The sequence below is a fragment of the Colobus angolensis genome, unplaced genomic scaffold (assembly GCF_000951035.1).
Source record: "Colobus angolensis palliatus isolate OR3802 unplaced genomic scaffold, Cang.pa_1.0 Scaffold2, whole genome shotgun sequence".
NCBI classification, from domain to species: domain Eukaryota; kingdom Metazoa; phylum Chordata; class Mammalia; order Primates; family Cercopithecidae; genus Colobus; species Colobus angolensis.
The window spans coordinates 12,986,980-13,009,091 of record NW_012115154.1 but is presented as its reverse complement, the minus strand read 5'-3'; the positions used below and the strand labels follow the sequence as shown (position 1 = coordinate 13,009,091).

The following is a 22,112-nucleotide window of genomic DNA, read 5'->3' as shown; positions in this document are numbered from 1 at the left end:
TATATATTAAAATTTTTTTTACACAAATGGTAATATAACATCTGTTATTTGAACCCTGCTTTTCTACTTATTTTTGTCTTGGAGAATGTTCCTTGTTAGGTAATATATAGCTATTTCACTATGTGGGACATAGCACAGCTGTATCAATGGGATTTTGTGTTCTTTCCATTCTTTCTCTGTTGAAAACAAAACCTTTGAATATTCTTTCTTAGCAAACTTTTTTTTTGTGTGTGTGTGTGTATACACACACACACACACACACAATTATATAGGCCAGATGTGGTGGCTTGCACGTGTAATCCCAGCACCATTTTGGGAGGCTGAGGCAAGTGGATCACTTGAGATCAGGAGTTCGAGACCATCCTGGCCAATGTGGCGAAACCCTGTCTCTCCTAAAAATACAAAAATTAGCTGGATGTGTTGGGGCATACCTGTAATCCCAGTTACTTGGGAGGCTGAGGTATGAGAATTGCTTGAACCTTGGAGATGGAAGCTGTAGTGAGCTGAGATCGTGCCACTGCACTCCAGCTTTGGTGACATATAATCTCTATGAAAAAGAAAAGCAGTTGTAGAGAAACCTGACTTGTTCTGTTTACTTCACCTGAACCTGGATCTGATTAAGGGACACTGAGACTGAGGTGGTACTATTTGCCAGAGTACTTATCTGTGGCCTAGTGCAAGTCATCAGTTGGTGTCAAAATTTTTCCTATTGATAGCAGAAGTTACTGTAATTTCTCTTAAAGCCCACAGTGCCCGTGAGATGAAAATGTTTGCCTACTTTGGGTTTAATAAGATTTCCTTCAGTATGGGTTTGATTCTTGATATGGTGGATTGTGTGTGTGTAATCAGAAGTCATTCGTGAAACACAGGTCTTTTGCATTTAAATTTTTACATTTTATTTTTAAAAAACTGAGTGAATAAAATGACTTCTATTCAGAAGTACTTTGATGACGTAGTGTGTTATGTAATCTATATCATTTAAAGAAGATCATTTAAAGAAGGTTATTAAAAGTGCTTTTTAAACTGTAATTTCAAGTAATTGTCAGTTTTTTCCTCTCAAACTATAGGTCTCAGAGAACATCAGATTTTTGTTTAAATATGTCTAATCTAGCTTAATGTGTACTTATTTTGCTTGTATTTTTAGTATATATGCTGGCAAGTGAGCACATGTATTTGATTATATGTATTGGTATGACTCGAGTCAAAGTCCTTTTTAAGGAATATTAAAAAAAGAAAGAAAAGAGCTACATACTGTAATTGTTTATTCTTAGCATTGTTGATATGGTCTGGCTTTGTGTCCCCACCCAAATCTCATCTTGAATTGTAATCCCATAATTCCCACATGCCATGGGAGGGACCTGCTGGGAGGTGACTGAATCACAGAGGTGGTTCCCCCATGTTGTTCTCGTGATAGTGAGTTCCCACATGATCTGATGGTTTTATAAGTGTCTGGCATTTCTCCTGCTGGCACTCATTCTCTCTCCTGCTGCTTTGTAAAGAGTTGCGTGTAAGTTTCCTGAGGCCTCCCCAGCCATGCGGAACTGTGGGTCAATGGAACCTCTTTCCTTTATAAATTACCCAGTCTCAGGTATTTCTTCATAACAGTGTGAGAATGGATGAATACAGTTTTTACATATGAAGCCCACAAAGCTTTAAAGCCCACCTATTCCCAAAATAATTCTCATCAAACCTAACCAAACCTAAGTAGAAAGGGTTTTAAAAGGGAGTATTTACTGCCATGTTGAACTTCTTTGTCCTTCCTTCTACTGCTTGCCATGAAGAGATTCTGTGCTTTTTGATATGGGTGGACATGGGCTGAGGTTGCAGGAGTAGTCTAATGATAAAAGTTAGTCTCTCTGTTTGTTTTAGAAGCGCATTCCAAACTTAGAGTCTGCCTTCAGGGAGTGTTTTGAACCGACTTTTCAAGTGTGAAGACTATTGTGGGCCCTGTTGTCAACATATCAAAACTAATGTGATGGACTATAATTTTTAGTACTTTATGACGAACCCTTAGGGTTATGGCATTACATCTACAGTTTGCTAGGCAGTGATTGATTTCTTGATTGACAGGAAACACAGTTTATTGTGCCCCATGTCTGCAGGGCAAGGGACAGTTGATGGAGCAGCTTTGAACTCTGCCAGCAATCCAGAGGTGTCAGTGTGCCACGATAAAGAACTCAACTTCATTCATTTGGGTTAGGGTGAGAATGTGTTTATTGGCAACCAGAATATGGCTAACCTTTGTAAGGGTAAATAAAGAAAAAATTTCTTGCTGTAGCCTTCCACTTTTATGTCAAGAAAGACTCAGAACTTTGTCAGGTTTCACTTGCACTTCCCCCCACTTCCTACAGAGCAGAAGCTTACTAGTTGTAAAATATAAAGTGTTCTTTTTCTCATGCATTTCTAACATATATAGATTCTTGTGAGAATTTATTGGGGCATTTTGTTTATAGTGGCATAGATTTTATAATATTAGGTTTAGTAAACTTGGACAGACCCATTACAGTTGCATCATGGGAGGTAATGCTCTTAGATGGAAATTGATTTAAACCATTCAGAATCTGTTTACACTTTCAACCTGAAAGGTTGGATGACAATAACTAGATATATGCTCAGGTTTGTAGGGCTCAACGTGTATTACATGGATTTCTTTCTTCTCTATATAGGTAGTAAGCCTAAACATCTGTTTACCTCAAAAATACTTAATCTATTCTCAAATAAATTATTTACAAACTTTGCAGTTGCACTTTGTGAACCATCTCCAGTTTCATTAGATTGTTCTGGAACTATCATGATCAAAACGATTTAGCGATTTGAAGGGAAGACAATTGGCATTTGTAGCTGTTGCTGTTGTCCTTTCTACTAACCTTCCTGGTACATTTTGTATCATATTGATTTAAGTGTAGTACTCAGGGCTTCAGGACCTAGAAAGGGCCATTGATTTTTAGGAGGGAGTAATTTCATTCTGCAAAGAATCCTTTGGGCAAGCAACCAAGGGAAAAGTACCTATTCAAATTGGGGACGAGTCACTTGATTATTAGAGAAAGTATGTGGAGTTGATTTATTGTAAATGGACATAAAGTCATTGCTGAAAGAGCCACTCAGAAGGTACTTATTGAGTGCTTACTGTGTGTGTGGCACTGTTTTAGGTAATGGACTCAGGAATTTATGTACTAGTGTGGGGAGACAGACATTAGAAAAAAGATTGAATGAACAAACTGGTGATAAATTTATTATAAAAAACAAATCAGGTTAAGAGTGAGTGCTAGCGTGGAGTCAGAGGTGTTTCTATCTTACATAGATTGCTCAGGGAAGTTCTGTGATAACTAACATTTGAGCGGAGAGCCGAGGAATTAGTGTGAAAGGGAAAGTAAGACATTCACTGAATATGTGGCTATCTACAGTAAAGTCTAAAAGGTAGCATTGTGCTCTGTATGTTTTAGGAGAAACAAGGAGGGCAGTGTGTCTGTAGCAGGGATGGGGCCTGTGGGGGAGGAGGGAGGGAGATAGGAGATACAGCAGGGAGAGAGAGAAGCCAGGTCATGTAGAGCCTTGTAGGTGATTTGTGAGGAATCTGACTTTTACTGTGAAAGGAAGCCAGTGGAGGTTTTTGAACGGGGAAATGACTTCCTCTGACTGTATTTTAACAAGATCCATCTGGCTGGTGTGTGGAGAATAGAGTATAAGAGAGGCAAGTGTAGAAGTAGAGAGGCCAATTAGAGGGCTGTTTTATACAATCTAGAGATGAAAACTGTTCACGGGGAACAGAGTGTTGGTGGTATATATGGTACTGGGTTGGGCAGCACTTTGGATGGAGCAGGTTTGCGTGGAGATAAGATTCAGGAGTCTGATTTTGGACTTGTTGAGTTTGAGATATCTGTTAGCTATCCAAGTGGAATTGTTGAATAGGAAGTTAGACATAGAGTTCTGGAGTTTAGGGGGAAACCCCAGGTTGGTGTCATGCATATAAAAGTCACCATTATGGACAGCATTTGAAGTCATGAGACTGAAGGGGATTACTTTGGGAGTGGATATAGATTGAGAAAAGGCCCAAAGATCTGCATCTGGGACACTCTTACATATAGAATCTAGAGATATTCACTATTTATTCAACAAGTTTTATTCAGTACTTTCTATGCAGATAAGGAATAAGCAGCAAACAAGACTGAGAAGGAGTGGGTCAGTCACACAGAAGAAGGAGAACCGATAGGGTTTTTCCTCAAGTCAGGGGATGGGAGGGATTGCTTGCCCAAAGTGATTCTTTGCAGAATGAAATTACTCCCTTGTAAAACTCAATGGCCCTATGTCCTGAAGCCCTGAGTACTATACTTAAATCAATATGATACAAAATGTTCCAGGAAGGGTACTAGAAAGGACAACAGCAACAGCAGCAAAAACCAATTGTCTTGCCTTCAAATTGCTAAATCGTGTTTTGATCATGATAGTTCAGGAAAAAGCTAATGAAACTGGAGACGGTTCACAAAGTGCAACTACACAACTCTCTCCGTCCTTTCTCCCCCACCGCTCCCATCCCTGATCATTCAAGAAGAAAGATTCAAGGAGTGATCTACCCTATTACGCTGCTGAGATGTGGTTAGGCAAGAAGAGAACTGAGAATTAGTTGTTGAGTTTTACAGAAAAGGTCACTGGTCAACCCGACGAGCATTATTGATGGGGTGTGGTAGGATGTACATCTCATTGAAGTAAGTTTTGCTGGAGACTGAAATAGAAGGATGGGCTGGGAGGTGAAGATGATGGAGGATACAGTGATTATATAATTTATTGTCTAAGCCAGGGCAGTTTGCGAATGAATGGAAGGGGACACAGTTTATTATTATACTGGTGTGTTGGGAACAGGCCCCCCAAAATCTAGCCATAAACTGGCCCCAAAACTGGCCATAAATAACATCTCTGCAGCACTGTGATATGTTCGTGATGGCCATGACGCCCACGCTGGAAGACTCTGGGTTTACCGCAATGAGGGCAAGGAACACCTGGCCCAACCAGGGCAGGAAACCGCTTAAAGGCATTCTTAAACCACAAACAATAGCATGAGCGATCTGTGCCTTAAGGACATGTTCCTGCTGCAGATAACTAGCCAAACCCATCCTTTTATTTCGACCCATCCCTTTGTTTCCCGTAAGGAATACTTTTAGTTAATCTATAATCTATGGAATCAATGCTTATCACTGACTTGCTGTTGATAAATACATGGGTAAATCTCTGTTGGAGGCCCTTGGCTCTGAAGGCTCTGAGATGCCTGATTTCCCACTCCACATCTCTATATTTCTGTGTGTGTGTCTTTAATTCACCTAGCGCTGCTGGTTAGGTTCTCCCCGACCGAGCTGGGCTCAGTACTGGTGCAACTGGCATATACCATATGGTCACTCTTGGGAGAGGGCAAGAAAGATTTCTCAAGGAAGTACCTGTTTATTTCTACTCTTTGTTTACTTTCTCTGAAGCAATTTCTTATATGTGACTTGCCAATTTTTTCATTCCATTGGTAATTCAATTATTTTAATAGACTTTGGTATGGAATATTTGTTCAGAGCCTTTTAATAGTTCTGCTTTGTCCACATGCAATTTATTTCCTCAAAGAACGAATTGATTTGACAGTTTTGATTTCCCTGTGCACACTTGAAAAAAATCTTGTGCTTAAATATAGAAGTTTGTGCAATATCAATACGAAACTCAGTACTCTAGAGCTTTCATGGTTTAATCGAAATACTTTTTAGGGATGAGATATTCATAACAATAGTCTTTGGTCCTTTGGCAAAATAACTATTATAATGACTGGCATGTGCTTTGGCTAATATTCATTTTATCTGAATTTCAGTAATTTTTAAACAGAACATAAAAACCCTCGATAACTTGTCATTAATATTTTTTCTGTTGTAAGTTGTGTTTTATTGTAATGTAATTTCATTTACAATATTGGGCTTCAGTTTTTTTCCTAAACAAATCTCATACCATATCAGTTTTCAAAGGGGAATTCATTTATGTTTATGAAAATCTACAAATAATTTATTGTTTGCTATTTATATATAAAATTTTCAGAGAACAGCAATGAAAAAGGGTGAGATACAGATGAAATTGATAGTGTTTTAAAGTAACATTGCTGGTTATGAGGGCTTTACACTGTCATTAGCTAATAGCGTAAGACACGATACCAGTGGTTCTCAACTTTGGTGACCTGTTAGACTCTTATGGTGCTTGTAAAAAGTCATGATGCGTAGGCCCTACTACAGGCATGTTGTATAAAGATCTCTTGGGGGAGGAGTTGGCTTGTTTGCTTATTTATTTAAAGAGAGTGTGTCACTCTGTAGCTCAGGCTGGGATGCAGTGGCGTGATCAGAGCTCACTGTAACCTTGAATTCCTGGGCTCAAGCAATTTTCCCAGCTCAGTCTCCAGAGTAGCTAGGACTACAGACATGTGCCACTGTGCCAAGCTAATTTTTTAAACTTTTTTTTTTATAGAGACTTGCTGTGGGTCTTGCTGTGTTGCCCAGGCTGGTCCTCAACTCCTGTCCTCAAGCAATCCTTCTACCTTGGCTGCCCACAGTGCTAGGATTATAGCCACTGTGCTAGCTGGCATTAAAAAAAATCTGTGATTATAGAGACGCTGTGACCTATTGCTTTATATACTGAAGGATAAATTTATCATTTATGATAATTGATGTAAATCTAAAGCTCCAATGTGTTTATAATTTCCCTTCCTCCCTCCGTCCCTTCCTTCAGAGCTTAGTTGTCAGGGCTAGTTAGAGTCTACTTCAAGCTTGTTAAGACTTGCTAGTTCTAGGAGGTAGAAGTGATCATTTCAGCATTTACTTGTATGCTTTTGCATGCTTGTGCAGAATTTATATTATCTTCAATATGTGTTAAAGAATATTTTTAAGTCACTTACCTATTTTGTGAAGATTATGCAAAACTGAATAATCTGTAGTTTTACTTTCCTGGGCACAGGTAAACTGCAGGTCATCCTGATACACTGGAGAAGAGGGTGAGGTGCTGCTGACAGCTCTGTGTGGTGCAGCTCTCGCGTTTCCTTAGCATATCTCACTCATGGCAGATAACCTCTGACCATCTACTGTAAGGACAAGTGAGGTCCTTGTGCTTGTCTGCATACTAAATGTCATCTTAATTTCTTTTTAATTAAAAAATACATCAACCTTTCACTCCTGAGCTGCCTGACTGCATTTTCAAGATCATTGATTTAGAGATGTGACTATGGTCTATCTCATAGAGTCCCAATAGTTTTCATTCTCAGAGTCGGAAATAAAAAGAAATTGGTTTTCTTGAGATTTTCTCTTCTCTTCTTGTTTTACTTCTTAATGAAAAGAAAATCTGGAATGTAATTTAGTTTTCCAAAGATGGAATAGAATTTTCTTTGCCTTTTGGCGTAGTGGGTTTTTTCTTGACTTTTTTCCTGAAGTCCAAACATGCTTTTTTCGTAAGGGTTGGCAGTTTCGTCTCATGGAGTTAATCACTGAATGAATACCTGATGGAATAGTTTTCAGTTCTGTTTTTGCTTGTCCCAGAGCTTTTTTTAAAAAAAGTAATAGACTGAAAAAAATAACTTTAGATTTACAGGAAAAGTTGAGAAGATAGTATAGAGAGTTGTTACGTAAGCCCCGTGAGCAGCTTCCCCTGGATTAACATTGGACGTTAGTATGGTACATTTGTTATAATTGATGAACCAATATTGATACATTATCATCAGTTTATTATTCCATAGTTTATTCAGATTTCCTTAGTTTTGGCCCAATGTTCTTTTACTCTCCAGGCATCCCCTCCAGGATACCACATTATGTTTAGTTGTCAGGTCCCCTCGGCTCCTCTGACTGTGGCAGTTTTTCAGACTTTCTTTGTTTTTGCTGACCTTGGCAGTTTTGAATAATACTGGTAAGGCATATTGTAGGATGTGCCTCTATTGGAATTTATCTTCTATTTTTCTCCTGATTAGACTAGGGTTATAGACTTTGGGGAGAAAAACCCCGGAGACAGAGTGCCATTTTAATCACATCGTGTTAAAGGTACATACTATAAACGTGATTTATGACTATTGATGTTGACCTTGATCACCAGCCTGAAGTGTAGTGTTTATTATATTTCTCTACCGTAAAGTTTTCTCCTCTTTTTCATAATCCTCTTTGGAAGGAAGTTTCTACGTGCAGCCCACTCTCTGCTGTGTATAGCCTAGCTATGTTCTTTCTTCTTTAGGATGGAAGATTGTATAATTTGTTTGGAATTCTTCTGTTTGGGAGATTTGTCTCTTTCCCCCTACATATTAATTAATCCATATGGACTCATGGATATTTATTTCATACTCTGGGTTGTAATCCAATGCTACTTTATTTTTTGCTCAAATTGTTTACAGTTTTGGCCATTGGGACCTCTTTTGGCTGTTGTGCCCCTTTGACCTACTCTCATCCCTGGGTATTTTTGTTTGCCTCTTTGGGGGATCATCTTCTTTCCTTCTTTCTGGAACTACCTGGTGCTCTGGGCTCATCTTGAATAGTTCCTTAATAATAGAATCAGCCATTTCTCTAAAGAGGCAGAATTTTGTTGTTGTTGTTGTTGTTACACAAGAGGGAGAACTACGTACAGTAAAGACAGATGGGATGCCCCTCCCTCTTTCTTAAAATTTGAACTTGTTATGTTTAGTTTTTTACTTTCAAAGGGCCTCTTCCCTTTTTAGCCCAAGGCTGATGATTTGACCTCATTTTTATTTTCATGTTATAAACTTGGACTTTTGTACTTAACTCAGGATTTTCATGCAGTTTGGAGCATTTTGGTTTCAATACATCCGTGATCCGGGATTTTTCATCTTCCGTAATTGAAGCCCATTCGAGAAAACAGTTCAGGGAGTTTTGACTTAACATTTGAAGGATTAAGACTAGTCTGTCTTTCTTTGTTCTTTTAAATGGAGTGCATCATACATTTTTGTAAATAATGAAAAGTTTCTTTCACCATTCCATTTGAAATCCTGCTGTCTGTGCCTACCTTTGTCTGTGAGATTGCCTTAGGACACCTGATTTAAAAAAATTATAATTTTTATAACATAATGAGGAAGTTCTTTCTAGTTTTTTTTTCTTAAATCTTTTTGCATATCCCAGGAACAGTATCAGTGTGACAGCTTGAGAACTACTTGAAATAAGACTATTGATTTTTCTTACTTGCTTGGTTCCCAGAGTTTTCTGAATTTTGGAACATTTAGAACCAGAGTCATTGTCCCATAATTCAGTATCTGAGAGTGATATGGAGCTATATTGTGGTGGAATGTTTGAGAAACTCCCATACGCTATTTAGGAATTATGGTGGTTCTGTATGCTACTTTTTCTGCAATCCATTATGGATTGGTAATCAGGAAGGCTTTGAGCGTAGAATAAATGCCATACTGACTTCCAGGGGAGACAAGATTAGAAAAGGAAAGACTATCAGATCTTGTTAGAAAACTAAACTAGATTAGAAAAGAGTATCAGATCCCATTACCTAAATATCTTTATATACAGAAACAGCCTACCATAAATGTTATATATAGAAATAGCTGAAGTAGTTAATTCTTTTTTATTAATAACATCATTAGTAAAGCCTAACTGTACTATACATTTTATACTGCTTCATTCTTTCCAAAAATGAAATGCCTTCATGGATATCACGTTAATGAAAGTATTGGTCTAGAGGAGCAGTAATGTGGATTTTAGTGCTTTCCTGTCTTACCAGATGGCTCTATGAGGCACAAAAATACCAAGTTCATATATCAAATGATCAGTAACAGCAGTTTCAGTCATTGATGTAAACTTACATTCAACGTTGTTGAATGCCTCTTTTGGCAGTGTAGACTTTGCTACACAGGAAAGGGCCATTGGGTTATCCAAATTATTAGCTCCTTGCTATTGACATCTTACTGAGTTTTACCGTGAACCAGGCTCTGAATCTCTTAAACTGATGCTCCATCCAGGTGGAATGAATGAATGAGCTAATGTCCTGCATTTTGATGCTTGTCTGCTCTTCCTTCTTCTTTAGAGTCATCTCAAATCCTTTTCTAGTTCATCTTTACCTTAACACAATCTGGACTGTGATCACTGCATTTATTACAATTAGATTTTTTTTCACTCGAATATAGAAACCTAAAATAATAGCGACTTGTACAGAATAGAAGTATTTTTTTTTTTCATTTTTGCATCCCCAGCACCTAATTCAGGGCTTGACACTTATTACTTGAAATAATAAATGCATTACCTTGCCCGACTAAACTTCACTGGTATGGTGATAACAAAGCAGGATTCCTTAAAGCTTAGTCCGTGGACCACCTGTAGTAGAATAACTTGCTTGTAAAATGTAGATTGCCATGCCTCATGCCAAGGGATGTAATTTGAAAGGTGTAGGACAGGGTCTAGAAATTTTCATGTCTTATAAATTCCTCTGGGTTATCTAAGAACCACTGAGAAGGAGAAGAAGGGAGAGGAAGAAACTGATTTGCAGTCTCACAACCTTCTAATAAATTCTCATACAGTCGTGGCAGGGGCTCTGTTTCCAGTCCTGGCTCCTGAACTCCTGGTAGGACCTTTGCTTCTAGGAGTGCTGTCCGGAATTAAGGCCAAGATGAGGAAACGGCTTAAAAGTTGATTCTTCACTTGTGTAAAGTAAGATTTGAGGCAGGTAGTGAAGTGCTGGAATGGAGGAAGATTCACGAAGTCATCAGCAACCCAGGCTCCTTTACTGATGCCCTTGTTCTTATGATCCAAGGTGGCTGCTAGAATTTCATTCAATTGCTAGAATTGATAGCAATTCTTACTTGCAGATAGCAGGAAGGAGAAAGGAAAGAAGTAGAAGACAAATCACTGTTTATTTTAAGGAGACTTTCCAGATATTACGTAGAAACTACACACATCTAAGAACTTAGCCTTATGGACCACATTTTGCCACAAGGTTATTTTTTTCTTACCTGGCCCAGTAAAATGAACAAAAAAACTCGTCAGGATTCTGTTACTAAAGAATAGGCCATTACTGGTTTTCACCATAATCGTTCATTCTAAATCTGCCCAAATAAACATCCTGGATTCCGTTGACCTCTTGGCAAGTGATTTTGCCAATTCTCAAAACCAGCCATCATCCCCATCCTATCTATTTACGCCCACTCCTATGTCTCCTCCTCATAATCAGTGGGAAAAGTGCTAAACTTATAGACAGATATGATATCATATTACCTTTTAGTTAATTCCAATTAGATTTCTATTTTTAAAATTGTGGATTGTCATATCCTGTAATCTGTTTTTTACAGCAGTTGTTTTAAAAATGTTCCATATTCCACTCTAATTCTCCCCTCATACTTTATTTTACCTTGTTTTAAGTAGGGGTAGGTGCAGACTGGGCACGGTGGCTCACGCCTGTAATTCCAGCACTGTGGGAGGCCGAGGTGGGTGGATCACCTGAGGTCAGGAGTTCAAGACCAGCCTGGCCAACATGATGAAACCCCGTCTCTACTAAAAATAAAAAAATTAGCCAGGTGTGGTGTCGGGCACTTGTAATTCCAACTACTGGGGAGACTGAGGCAGGAGAATCACTTGAACCTGGGAGGCGGAGGTTGCAGTGAGCGAAGATGGTACCACTGTACTCCAGCCTGGGAGACAGAGCGAGACTCCATCTCAAAAAAATAATAAATAAATAGGGGCAGTTGCGGTGGCTCACGCCTGCAATCCCAGCACTTTGGGTGGTGGAGGATCGGTTGATGCTGGGAGTTGGAGACTGCTGCTTACAAAAAATGAAAATATTAACTGGGCATGATAGTGTGCACCTGTAGTCCCAGTTACTCAGGAGGCTGAGGCAGGAGGATCCCCTGTGCCCAGGAGTTTGAGGCTACAGTGAGCTATGATTGTACCACTGCACTCCGGCCTGGGTGGCAGAGTGAGACCGTATCTCTTAAAAAGAAAAAGAGACATTCTCAGTTTTGAGGCACATGATGTGCCTTCATGTACCTCAGTCTCAGCCCTTTTTTTTCAGTAGGAGACACGCCTTACAGGTGGTGGTGGTGGGGTGGGGGGACATGCCATTTCTCTGGACTGCTGTTTAGAGCAGTGCCGGAACAAAGCGTGCTCTGAGAATAACGTCTTGAAAGAACAAATGGATAATTTCCCTTCTTCCTCTTACTTCCCTTCCCTATTTAGGACATAAGATTCTTTCTATATTTAAAATATTTTATCTTTGTTCCTTTTTTTTTTTCCCATTTCTCACAGTGAACTTTTTATATTTTAAAGAATGGTAACTATTCTTCCTTCTTAATCATCTCCTGACTGTTCACTAATCCCTTGGTCACTTCACTATCTTGAGTCTCCCTCTATGAATTTTCAGATTTTCTTTGAGATCCCCCTCCCCTTGGCCTCTTGTTCAATCTCCTTGACATTTCTGTAGCGTGCTGTGTTATCAACTGCATGTTCTTGGAAATACCTTCTTATCCTTCTGCCTTTATGGGTTTTCCTTCTGTATTTTCTCTGTTGACCTCTTTCAGCTCTGTTATGGTAGGAAAACACAGTGTCTTTGCTTTCATCTTTATTCTTTTCTCTCTTTGCCCTCCCATGCTTTGTGCAGTATCTCAGTGGCTTGCCTACTCTTTTACCTTCAGCTATGATCTCTATATGGATTCCCAAATTATATAAATTGTGTTTACTACTCATTACTGCATCACTCATTTTGTAGATGGTGAGATGCCTCAACTTAAATTCCTGTGTTATCTTAAACACGATGTTTAAAATTACTGATGTTAGTATTAATGTCCTATGATCATATCATTAGGGCATTGCTTCTGAAACTGTTCACTGGAGTAACCCTAACGAATGAGGAGAGCAGCTTCTTGTGAACTGTTCTTCTTGTCTAGAAAGCCCCTTCCTTTATTCTTTGCACCTTCTTTCTCTTTGTAAGATCAAGTTCAAAAATCTACATTTCACAAAACTTTCTGGGATGACACCAGACTTTATTGGCTTCCTAGCCTTTGAACTCCCGCTATACTCATGTGTCGATTTATCTGGCACTCCTCCTGTGCTTCTCTTATATTGTATTTTGAATAAATCATCTTTATTGTAAGTGTCTCATCTCACAGCTTGTAATCTTATCCCTGTTTGTACTCCCAGTGCCTGGTATACAATTGGCACTTAATAATATTTGCTATGGATGATGGCATACCGTTTTTATTTATTTATTGTGTTCCATTTCTAACAGTGAGATTGCTTAAAAAACAATTTTTCTTAAACATTTTATTTTTCACAAATGAAATGGAGGGTGCTTGGACTGAACCGAATGACAGATTTTCAATACCTGATTGTACTTTGCTTTGCACTGTTTTAAGTACAGTATAAAAGGTGTGGAATGATTGTCTCAAAAGTAACTTTTCTTCATCTTTATCTTTGGCGTGTCATTAAAAACCTGGAATAAGAGAACTGTGAGAAGACCTAGTAAGATTTGTGAAAGCATGCAGGATTTTGCTTTGGAAAGTCCAAAATTGGGTGAGGGTGGAAGGAAAGAAAGAGAGAAAAAGAATATGAATGAATGTGAAAATGCACACCCACTAGACCCCACACCATTTGGTAAATAAGGTCGGGGTGATATAAAACCAGCTAGGTAGAAGGTAGTTGTGTCAAAGTAGTGGATATGTTGGAACGATGAGAATTCATATCAAGAACATTTGTACTCCTCGCCCCCTACAAAAAGTTTACTCAGTTGTTTCTATGATACATTGCTCAACAATATGGTAATGTGACAGATATACTAAGTAAAGTAGGACCTGTTAATGTATGATGCCTTTTAAAATTAAGGTATGGGAAATTCGCTGTGATTGAACTTTAGCTCTCTGTATACTGAAAATCTGGACTAGTAGGGTATGATTTTAGACTCATGTAAGGGGAACAAAAGACTCCGTTCACTTAGGTATTTTATTTTGCTTTCTTTTTTTCTCTAGGGAATTTGAAGTACTGCCTTGTAATTCTTAATCAGCCTTTGGACAACTATTTTCGTCATCTTTGGAACAAAGGTAATGTTAATTAGCATTTCTATTTCTTTGCTTGCTTTCTTAATTTGAGACTGACCAACATGACTATTAAGTACCCTGAAACCTGACTAAAAAGTGGAATTTATAATACGGTGATTCAGTTATTAATGATTGGAATAATTTATTGTTGCTTCTCTGTTAAACTGTTTAAAAGTGATTTCCAAAGCATGGACCCCCAAGGACGGAATACCATACTGTATTTCAGAACTACAGTGTGGATATTAAGCCTGAATCCTCAACAAGTATTTGTTCAAGTGTAAATTATTTTTGGCACCAGTGATGATAGAAAAGCATCCACATGCCTCATTTGTTGCAGCATCCAATAATAACATATCTTCAGGGTGCTCAGATTTGCAAAACCAAAAATGAAGATGATGCTAATATGTAAGAACCTCTTGGGGTGCTGAAAAATATAGTTCAAAATGGGATAGTGTCACAGAATGGATACTGTTGGAAGGTTTTGTGTAAGAAACAGGCTTTATTAAGTGTTTATTTACATTATTCTTTAATTTTTATAGGATTACCTCTAGGTTGGAAAATAATGTTCAATATCATTTGCTGTTTTGAATCTTTTTTTTTTTTTCCTCCAAAGGAGCATTTTTCTTGAGTTGTCACTGGAAGTTTTAGACCAAGGTAGATAGGCAGAAGCACTTGATTCTTGACGCATTGATGCATATTTTTGGTATTCCTGCTTGCCTCTTATCATCACAGAACTCTAGTATTCTCAACATTATGTTTATGTTTCTTTTTTTTTTTTTTTTGAGACGGAGTCTTGCTCTGTCGCCTAGGCTGGAGTGCAGTGGCCGGATCTCAGCTCACTGCAAGCTCTGCCTCCCGGGTTTTACGCCATTCTCCTGCCTCAGCCTCCCGAGTAGCTGGGACTACAGGCGCCCGCCACCTCGCCCGGCTAGTTTTTTTTATTTTTTTTTTAGTAGAGACGGGGTTTCACTGTGTTAGCCAGGATGGTCTCGATCTCCTGACCTCGTGATCCGCCCGTCTCGGCCTCCCAAAGTGCTGGGATTACAGGCTTGAGGCACTGTGTCCGGCCTATGTTTATGTTTCTTAGAATACAAACCTCACATGTGAATAAGCTCACATCTGTAGTTGAGATAGTTGTGATAGTAGAGGGAATAAATCATCACAAGTGATTTTTGTATAAAGAACTTTGTCTAATATGATTACAGTGGAAACTCTTGGTGTTCTAAATTGAACTATGTTTAAGTTAGTCAGCTTAAAATTTCACATTATAATTGTACAAATATTTCTCTCAAATTAACACCCCACTACTTAGGTAGTTATTTGAATGGCTGTAGTGTCTTTTGTCACTGTGTCTCTAGTGCCTAGTGCAGTATCTGTCACATAATTGCTATTAATGACAATAAATGGAAGAATGAATTTAGTGTGGCTTATATTGCTAGAAAATACTAAAACTGGTCAGGCACATCCTTTCTATTTGAATTTGTTGTATCAGATATTGTTTGGGGAGAGTGTGAGTGACTGTTTTATTGCAAACATTAGAAATAGACAACCATAGATCCAAAGTGTTGGAGACGTTGAATATTCAGAGCTACATCTAAAGAAGTCTGTTATATTTGAGGGAGTTGAGAGTCTTAATTTTGCACATAGTGTGAATGATGTAGATTTTTGAGGCAACCGAAGTTCCTCATTTCATTAGTTTTTCTATAAGGATCAGTCTGTACCTGAAAAAAACTAAAGGTATCTGAAGTATCAGATATACTGAAATGGCTAGTTAATTCTCATTTCCAAAATAACTTGTCTTTTTTAGGTTATTGAGATGTTAGGTTCTTTCACATATATGCTAGGATAATCCTTGGTGTTCTGGAGCCTTTAACCATTGTAAGAAGCGGGCCTATTGATAGATACTAAAGAGCAGGTTTTTTGTGATTCTCTTAACAGAAGCTGTGCTTTTTTATGTTTGCAGTGCCCCCTTTCGTGTTTCTTTTCTTCCGGGTAAAGGCAACAAAATAGGGAAGTATTGTGCTTGAGTTGTTAATCTTAACATAGGAAAGGCTTAGGAAATGTATAGGACAGCATTGAGGGTTTGGGAGAGGAGACAGTATTATGGGTTGGGGTATTAGCAAGTATGAAGTGGCTTGAGGGTACTGTCCGCATTACCTTTTAACCCATGTGCTCAACATTTTCTGTAACTTCTGTTCTATGATACAAAGATTTATGAAGACCTGAAATCAAGGGATGAAAACTGGGCTGTTAAAATGGGTGAAAACTTCAAAATGCAGAGGAATCTGAAGAGCGTTGCATAGTATATAAGACTCCTGCATAAAACTGGCAATTTCACTTTATGTCAAGGACTTCTGTTAAGTAGGTGTTTCCTGAGATTCATTTCAGGGGAAAGACTATGTTGAAAGTTTATCTTAAAGTTTTTTCCTGCAATGGTTAGGTGATATTTTTACCAGCGGCGAATCCGTAAGGGTCTGCAGCAACCTGATCCTTGCCTGCTCAGGGAAAGAATTCGGCTGAGGGGCAGAAGTAGGTTTAAGGTAGAGGGAGAGACTGAGGCAACTTTTAGAGCCAGAGTGAGAGTTTATTAAAAAGTTTCAGAACAGGAGCAAAAGGAAGCAAAGTACACCTGCAAGAGGGCCAAGTGGGTGACTTGACAGATCCGAGTGCCCTGTTTGGACCTTGATTTGAGGTTTTATACATTGTCATAGTTTGGGGTTTGTGTTTCTTCTCCCCTGATTCTTCCTTTACGGTGGGCTGTCTGCATGCACAGTAGCCCAGTGGCCTGCCAGCACTTGGGAGGGGCCACGTGCTCCTTGTGTTTACTGAAGTTGTGTGCATGCTCTTTTGAGCCGCTTTTCCCTTACCAGTCAAGTATTCCTAGAGGAAGGTCATATACCAGTTAAACTCCACCATTTTGCCTCTTAGTGTGCATGTGAGCCCACTCGCCCAAATCTAGAGACCTTGTAAGGAAGCAGCTGATTACCAGCTCCAGATGTTTTCTATCTATTGGGAGAGTGCCTTTCCCTGGTGCCGGCTGCCACCAGTTATTTTAGAGAAACAGTTTAACAACTGCCCGACCATCACCCATGGTCCCCTGACATTCCTGGGGAGGGGCCTTCTCCTGCCGTGCTCATGTCTGCCTAACTACCTACTCTAACAATATAAGTTACGAGATTTAGCTTAAATGCCTAAGGAGGGAGTTCAAGGGAGATTAAAATTATGGAGGTTTTAATGTATTTTCTCTTTTATACATCATGAAGTTTGGTGATTTTCTTGGTTAGAAGTCTTGGAGCATATCTCTCTACCTGTTCCAGCATTTTCTACTTTTGGTTTGATGATGAAATAAGCACTTAGGTAGGTAGATAGGTAAATAGAAAGATGGGTAGATAGAAGTAGAGTTAATATCTAACTTTTCTGTTAATACTGGAGGTTATTGGTGTTTGTGACTTGCAATTGGTCTTAGATTTACTAACTTTTTTTTTTTTTGAGATGGAGTCTCGTTCTGTCACCGAGGCTGGAGTACAGTGGCACAATCTCGGCTAACTGCAACCTCTGCCTGCCGGGTTCAAGCGATTCTCTGGCCTTAGCCTCCTGAGTAACTGAGATTACAGGTGCGCACCACCATGGCCGGCTAATTTTTGTATTTTTTAGTAGAGATGGGGTTTCACCATGTTGATCAGGCTGGTCTTGAACTCCTGACCTCATGAGCCACCTGCCTCAGCCTCCCAAAGTGCTGGGATTACTGACTTGAGCCCCCGTGCCCAGCTACTAACATGTTTTTTAAAAATTTTTTGAGTCAGGCTTTCTTATTTCAGGAAGTGTCTTTCTCTTCCTGAAATATGTGGTAAGTGCAAAAGCAGAGATATGTATGTTACATATGTATGAAGGGCTCTGCATATTTCTTTTTTTTTTTTTTTTTTGAGACGGAGTCTTGCTCTGTCGCCCAGGCTGGAGTGCAGTGGCCCGATCTCAGCTCACTGCAAGCTCCGCCTCCCGGGTTTACGCCATTCTCCTGCCTCAGCCTCCCGAGTAGCTGGGACTACAGACGCCCGCCACCTCGCCCGGCTAGTTTTTTGTATTTTTAGTAGAGACGGGGTTTCACCGTGTTAGCCAGGATGGTCTCGATCTCCTGACCTTGTGATCCGCCCGTCTCGGCCTCCCAAAGTGCTGGGATTACAGGCTTGAGCCACCGCGCCCGGCTAGCTCTGCATATTTCTTATAGGTTAGTTATTCTCGATTGGGGTCACAATGCTAACAGTGTTCTCAAATTAGTAGTGGAGATCTCTGTGCTACAAAACGTCATGAAAACCAGACATACTGGAATAAGGTTGTATTGAGTGACTGTGTATGAGGTTTCTAGGAGTCCAGCACATATCCTCATTGTTAGCATGTATTCACAGCCTTTCCCCACTTTCTCCTCATGATTTACAGAACAGGGGTGATCATGTTAATTAGATTACGATTACATGATCAGATTCTTTTACTGTCATCCTTAAGATCACACCAGGGCATGGGCAGCATACTTATTTTCATTGAAACTGAAGTCATAAAATATTTGACATATCAGACAGGTCTTACAGATTAAGGAGAGGCACAAGTAGCATTAGTGAATTAAAGTATAAGCAAGGTCTTTGGTTTTATAGCATTAGTTATGTTCCATTTGTTATTGACTGACATTAGTTGAGACCCTTCTATGTCAGGCATTGGGCTGGTTGCTAGGGACACGATAGTGGCTAGAATTGAGAGTTGGAGTATGTAGGTGCATCCTGTTCCTGTGACTGCATGTCTGAGACTCTGTCCAAGCCACAAGTGATTAGAATGAACTAGCCATGCCCCTGCTTCTTAAGAATTGATATTATTGTAATAGTTGGTTAATTGACTCTACTTCATTCATTTCCATATGCTTTTCTTTAAAACAAAAACACTCTACCTAAATAGTTTTTAATAGACTAAATAGACTTGCTGCAGTAATTATGCAAATTTTGTGCTAGTGATTAGTATTGGCATTAGATTTGTTTTAAATGAGGTAGAAATCTGCTATAAAGCACCTTAGTTCAGTTGTAGTTTTTTTGTAACAAACTCTTTCCTTCTTAAATGATGCACCCCAGGCTTTCTGTAAGCCTCTTTTCACTTGATTATTTTAAGTTAAATATAACCAACTTTATATTATGTAAAGTTTTATGTCCTGTAAACTTTATATTAAAGTTTTCCTTTATCTTTCCTTTTTCATTCTAATTTCTTTATTGTGGAACCTATTTATCTCACTTTTGGTGTCTTGTTTTTTTCTCATTAAAATAGAGAAATCAGATAGCTGTCACTTTTACGTGTAGATTGGTTGAATAGATAGTTATACTTTAATATGCTTGTATCAGTTGCTATTTTAATCCTGTTTTATCTATTGTATGCATTATTCCTGTTAGAGGAATTTTAAGGGAAACATGTTTTTTGATGATAACTTTGAAATTTTGAAATCACCTTAAGGTGATTTCTTTAAGCTGACTGTGGAAGGGCCAGTCCCCACAAGAATGCATATCCAATATAGTTTTTTCGTTTGGCCTCATCTCCGTGACTACCTCTTCCTGTGTATTTAATGATTCATCTAAATAGAGCTGCCATTTACTTTTTTTCTGCGTAAAATACACTTTTACTTATTTACATTGCAGACTTTCACCCATCCTTTAAGGTCCAACTCAAATGCCACCTCTTCTGAATGCTTCCGTAGCTTCCCCAGGTAGAGATAGATTTTCTCAAATGTCACCTTGTCTTTCCTTGAGAATGAACTTCTTGAAAATGGATACAAAGTGCTTAGCTGATGGTGTTTTCTTAGTTCTTGTGAGACTGGCCTGGTAGCTATTGTGGGTCACCCTGACAATTGGGGAAGGTCACTGCCTGTCTTTGATGCAGCCAAAGACACGTCCTGGAAATCCTCTTGCGCTGATGTGGACCAGTTAGCAGGCTGCAGGCACATGCTTGTGCCTCCTCATGGACTCTCTTTCTCTCTGTTTCCCCAGATTCCTCTTTGGTCTTCAGTCTCAGTTGTGTCCCTTTTGTAATTCTGCTGAACTTGAGCTGTGTCACTCACATTTTTTTTTTCTCTGCTTTATGACTCCTCTGTACTTATTTGATACTTCCTGGTACACCCAATCAGAATTGATATTTTCATTAATCTCTCCTTTTATTATAGTGCATGTGCAAAAATGTATTGCTGTGTTTCTTTTGGCTTTTTGGTTTCATGCCTTTGATAGTTAAGATGCCAGTAAATGTATCATTTGAATATATCTTCTTTGTCTATTAAGATATTATGGTAGTGTGCATCTTTTAATTATAGAAGGATATATAAGTTAGCAGTACCCTTGTCTTCTGACATTATTGTCTAAAGAGATTAGTCATATATTGGGTCCTTTTTGTTACATAACTTGTTTATGTGAACTGTAGATTAACTTTATTTATTTATTTATTTATTTATTTTTGAGACAGGGTCTCACTCTGTGACCTAGGCTGGAGTATAGTGGCATGATCACAGCTCACTGCAGTCTTGACCTCATCAGCTCAAGCAGTCCTCCCACCTCAGCCTCCTGAGTAGCTAGGACTATAGGCATGTATCACATACCCAGCTAATTTTTATTTTTTTGTAGAGGTGGGGTCTCCTCTGTTGTCCAGACTGGTCTCAAACTCCTGGTCTTAAGTGATCCTCCTGCCTCAGCTTCCCAGAGTGCTGACATGATAGGAATGAGCCACTGTGCCCAGCCATTAACCTTAATTTCATAAATATAAATTCTTTAGTTTTTCCTTAGATTTTCATCTTTCATTATAGAACCATGTGTGCATTTTTAAAAGTTAAAACCTCAAAGTTTGGTATAAAAAATGTCAGTCCCCATTAACTATATATATAATTGCTTTTTTCTTTTTTGAGATGGAGTTTTGCTCTTGTTGCCCAGGCTGGAGTGCAATGGCACAGTCTTGGCTCACTGCAACCTCCACCTCCTGGGTTCAAGTGATTCTCCTGCCTCAGCCTCCTCAGTAGCTGGGATTACAGGCACCCGCCACCACGCCCAACTAATTTTTGTATTTTTAGTAGAGACGGGGTTTCGCCGTGTAGGCCAGGCTGGTCTCAAACTCCTGACCTCAAGTGATCTGCCCACCTTGGCCTCGCAAAGTGCTGGGATTACAGGTGTGAGCCACTGTGCCCAGACCTATTAACTGTTATTTCTGTCATTATCTTTGTTTTATGCTTTTAGTTTTTCTTTTTCATTATTTCTCATGAAATGATTTTTAAATGTAATTTCTGACAGGTTAATAAGTGAAATACTACTACAAACTAGAAAAATGCCCCTGAATTGGTGATTATAAGACCGTGTGACCATGTGTGCTTCATGGCAGTTAGTATAGACATTTCAACTGCTTATTTTACTTCATTCTTTATGCCATTTAGATCTCTGTCCAACTGGTATGTCAATTTTTAATGTATCCAGAAAATCACTGCCAAGTTTATATGGCTACTTAAGTTTTCTTTTTTAACACTGAACATTTTATGTATGTTTTTTCAGTGTTTGCTCCATGTTTAATTCACTTGCGTATACATACACACACAGATATACAAACACAGAGAGACACACACCGTTTTATCTTTTGTCTGCTTCAGTGAAGTGGGCCTGGTGTGTGGATAATTTGAGGAGTTTAAGCACATTGCTAATAATTATCCTTGCTAGAGAGGCTAAGTAGTATCTTTTGTGATGCTGTACCCTCAGTGAAAGAAATTAAAATAAAAAAAAACAGAGAATTCTATTTCTATACTAACCAGGTGGTGGGCTATTACATAAAACTAGAAAATATAAGTAGAACTTCAAAACAGACAATTTACTAGAGATGAAGTCATCATTGTGCATTTCTTTTCTTATCGTTGTTGGTGTCCAGTTCTTTAGACGATGTGGTATCATTTTCCCAATCAAAATGCTTGGGTCTGAAATGCCCTTTCCTGAAACACAGACATCTTCATTTTTAACAAATACTTACTTTCCCGGTAAAATATTTGTTATGGAGAAATTAAGGTCTTTTCTCCTGGGTGGTGTTTTTTTTTTTTTTTTTTTTT

At 38.8% G+C, this 22,112-nt stretch overlaps 1 protein-coding gene across 2 annotated transcripts in view; it reads left to right on the top strand.

Annotated features, from left to right (window-relative positions):
* Positions 1-22,112, top strand: part of TPK1 (thiamin pyrophosphokinase 1) — a 401,888-nt gene that overhangs the window by 66,760 nt on the left and 313,016 nt on the right. For both annotated transcript variants that reach the window (XM_011941409.1, XM_011941410.1), the window contains exon 3: positions 13,952-14,023. In XM_011941409.1, the coding sequence (XP_011796799.1) occupies positions 13,952-14,023 (72 nt within the window). The remainder of the gene's footprint in view (positions 1-13,951; positions 14,024-22,112) is intronic.